We start from the raw sequence: 3,827 nt of genomic DNA, 5'->3' as shown, positions 1-3,827 counted from the left end.
CAAAATATTTTCTGGGGCTTTATCACCATTTTAAAGAGTTTCTGACTATGAAGTCGGTATTTTGTGTGATGTAGAGAATTAACTGAAGGTCACAGTGGTGGGGATAGATCTATCTGCTTCATTTTCTGTTCCCTTGGAGTATCTACAGTTTTATCAGATGATACTGCATAGTAAATTATTGAGAAGGTTGTTTTATTCTAAATTTTTACACCATCTCATTTGAAGGTTAAAAGCTGCCATGAAGTAGTGTTTACCACCAAGTGAGAGCAATATTGATAAGGATTCCTTACCCTTCTACTTCAATTGCAGAGAAGACTACTACCAGTCTTCCTACACTTGGCTTACCGCAAAAAACAGCGCACTTGTGTTTGAAGTGGTCTAGATTCAAAATCTAGAAATGTAGGTGTGAAGATGCATTTCTTAAGAGCTGATATTAAATAGTTTGTTAATGAGTCAGATTCACAGTAGGGAAAAAGTTCCTTGCAGCTCATTGGAAGAGCTCAGTTAATAACAATGTATTTTCCCTGTGTGTTTGTGCAGAATATACACATAACAGGTGATGATACCAGTGCCACAGAAGATCAGGGAACAAGGTATGGGATGTGAGCTTCAGATGCTCTCATAAAACTCTGTTTTCAGTACAGATTCGTTAAACTAAAGCAGCTAAATACCCCCTACACTTCATACTTTCATCTGGCTGCTTTTTACTGTTAGTAAGGTATGATTCACTTTTATAGTAGTTGGTTAAGGTATAACTTTGCAAATGTTTCTACAAACAAGTGTTACAATCAATTTTTGAATTACATACCGAAGTAGCTTTTTAATTTCAAATCACAAATTAAATTTAGGTTAAGTGTGAGATAAAATAAAGATGGAGGCCATGAAGGAATGCTCAGTCAAGTTGTTCACTAGTTTTAGAACTTGCTTCCATGTTCCGGTCACAAACATACTCAGACAATTGCTTGCAGCACTCTTCAGGATATTACTGGCTCTGAGATTTTACAGCAAGGTGAGGAAACTTTTTTTCTAAGAGTTTCTGCTTCTTCTTCTCTAAGTTTTGCCTTCTGTTCCTTAGACGTAAGTATTTTTCAAGTCTAAGCCTGAAATAAAGTATTGTGGTTAGAAACAGAGACTGTCCAATGTCCCTAATAAACTCACTTATCAAATAGCGGCTCCCATTGACTATGACTTCAGTATTAGTTTAATTTGCTTTTGATAAGCAGAAATGCCTGCAAAGCAGACTCCTTACTACCTTCTGCTCTTGAATTCTACAGCAGTTACAGTCTTAGGGGGCACCTCGTGTATTTTGCATATGAAATGACTTACAACTTCATAAGCAGTTAAATCTCTTAACTAAGATAAAAAACTGCAATTGACAAAAGCCTTGTTTTCAGTCTACTATCTGTTTAAAAGAAAAAATTCCTTGTAAAGTGGAAGGAGGTACATAACAGAAAAGTATTTTCAATTAAAAAAGATTTTTTACCTGATGAAGCGGTTCACATGAGGTAAATAATAAAATTTCCTTTTTTTGTATTTTTTGTTCAGATACCATGGTATTGGCCATTCCTTGTATGAATACCTGTTAAAGACACACGAAAGTGATTATAGAATGCATAGCCTGGTAGAATTCCAAGACACTGATAGAAAATTCTTGGGTGAAAGCATGGTCTGATCAGTACAGCCCAGAACTTGTAATTAATGATTGAGTTTAGCCACAGAATCATTTAGCATGTTACAGCCTTACTTTTCATACAGAAGTATGAAAGTAAACAAAGCATCATCTTAGAAGCATGTTTACTAGTTGCATTTATGTAATATACAGATCTTCTCTTGACCAAGAGAGATACCATGGGAGAACTTCAAATGTACAAAAGAGAAGTTATCTTTTCCGTACCAGTAGGTGCGTCCCAAGAAGTCATTTCTCCACTCTCCAGGTACTGGCTTTTCATGGCCAGTTTGTAGAAGTCTCAGAGCAATTTCTCTTTCTCTGACAACCAAGTCAATATTTTTCATAGACTTCTGTACCTGGAAATAAGACCTGGTTTTAGGATGATGGAACAACAAAATATATTGCTTACAACTTAACTTACAACTTAAAAATCTCAAATGGATATCTGACAAAATCCAAAGGAAAGCATAGGTAAAATCAACTAGGAACTCAACTAGATAACTGTTGTATTTTCACAATTGTGGCTAAGTGAAACAGCTTAATTGGGTTTATGTGCTAGCATACTAGAGAATGGGTGCTTTACAAAGCTAAGTTACAAATAGAACAGATAGAGGGAGGAAAAAAAAAGCATGAAATGAAAGAGTAGCTGACTGTTCTGATAGTGATGATGAAAGTAGAGAGCTCGGAAGCAGGGAAAGGAAGGAAGCAGAAGAAGCAAATAGCTGCTGTATGCGTTTCTATCAGATGGCTTGTAATAGCCTCTTGCTAATATAGCTTTTATTTGTTGTCTGCGTACAGCTTCAGTGTCTGCTGACTGGTAGAGAGCTGTAAAGAACATTTTATTAAGGATTTTCTAGAAATCCTCTAGTGCAGCTTCAGTGAGTGAAGACAGAAAAATGCTTATTATGACAAGTGAAGAGGCCTTCCCCTGTGTTGCTTGAGCAAAGCATTTGTATTCGTGCTAACAAAAAAAAATTTTAAAAATGGTCTTTAACAAGCCTAAAAGCACTTCACCTTCCATGCATCAATTTTGCTTAAAGTTACATTTTCAGCTAATATGACAACAGTTACCTTTTCTAATCGTTCTGGACTTGGCATGGGCTTCTGCTGTCGTTTTGATTCTTGTTCTAAAGTTAAAAGCATGTTCTTTTCCTTTAGTAGGACATACCTAGATCAGAAAATACAGAAAATGCTTTAAAATAACTTTTGGCTAGAGCAGCAGTTACTCACTGGCCTGCTGGACAGAGCAGTTATCCAGCCTACATCCCCATATCCTGTAGAATTTATAGTAAAAAAATAAAGACACTGACCAACTGGAGCCAGTCAGCAAATAGTTGATGCATCCAATCTACAGGGTGAGGCTGAGGGAGATGGGTTCACTTGGAGAAAAGGTGTGGGTGGATGGGAAGTGTTAACAGTACATCATAAAAGAGCTGCTTTTAAAGAAGATAAGCTACTTTGATAAAACTTACCAAAGTTTGTGCAAGTCTTGACTGCTCTTGGCCCTTAGCTGCTTTATATTCCATGCATCCCCTGAAAAATAAAAGTAAAAAAACAGATTTAGAATAATCAAATTTTCATACTCTGAAAAGATAAGCGGCTCTTTGCAGCCTCAGCTGACTACAGAACAAGTATTGTCTTGCTGAAACAGAGCCATATCTCGGAAGCCACCCTGGAGGGTATTCAGCTCTGTTTTGGTGATGTAAATACACTGAAAATGCACTGTGCCTTCGTGTTTGCTCAAGGCCAGGAACCAGGAAAGCTCTGTGAGAAATTCTTACAGTGCCGTGTATTTGGACACAAATCCTGTCGTACACCAACGCCTCGGAGCGTTGGATCGGAAGCGCTGAACGGAACTCACCAGACTTCACTGTTTTCTCTCCCCAGTTTTTTGGGTCATCGAAGAACTCCTCCAGGCCCTTCCGAGGCAGCGTAGTGTGCAGAAATCTTGCGTGGCAGAAGGGCTCGGCCTGCGCCAGGCTCTCGTGGCACCGCTTCAGCGTGAAGCTGCACAGCAATTAAAGGAAAAGCGACATTTCATAGCAAAAAATAGCATTCCGCTCGTACAGCCGAAATCCTTCTTTCTCCCCGGGACTCCCGCCGCAACCCGCGCCTCCAGCCCGGCCCTATCAGCAGCCCCCGCCCTGTACGTACCCGG

At 38.9% G+C, this 3,827-nt stretch overlaps 1 protein-coding gene across 1 annotated transcript in view; it reads right to left on the bottom strand.

Moving 5' to 3' along the window:
- Positions 1-714: 714 nt before the first annotated feature.
- The window catches only part of MRPL47 (mitochondrial ribosomal protein L47), a gene marked incomplete at its 5' end in the record, with an annotated part of 8,577 nt that continues 5,464 nt past the window's right edge, over positions 715-3,827 (bottom strand). Inside the window, 6 exons of the mRNA XM_010716918.3 lie at positions 715-1,100; positions 1,484-1,579; positions 1,895-2,025; positions 2,741-2,837; positions 3,142-3,202; positions 3,531-3,676. Of these exons, the coding sequence (XP_010715220.1) occupies positions 983-1,100; positions 1,484-1,579; positions 1,895-2,025; positions 2,741-2,837; positions 3,142-3,202; positions 3,531-3,676 (649 nt within the window). The remainder of the gene's footprint in view (positions 1,101-1,483; positions 1,580-1,894; positions 2,026-2,740; positions 2,838-3,141; positions 3,203-3,530; positions 3,677-3,827) is intronic.

This window comes from Meleagris gallopavo, chromosome 11, assembly GCF_000146605.3.
Source record: "Meleagris gallopavo isolate NT-WF06-2002-E0010 breed Aviagen turkey brand Nicholas breeding stock chromosome 11, Turkey_5.1, whole genome shotgun sequence".
Lineage (NCBI taxonomy): Eukaryota > Metazoa > Chordata > Aves > Galliformes > Phasianidae > Meleagris > Meleagris gallopavo.
The sequence above is the reverse complement of the archived record's forward strand: the minus strand, read 5'-3'. Positions and strand labels throughout refer to the sequence as shown.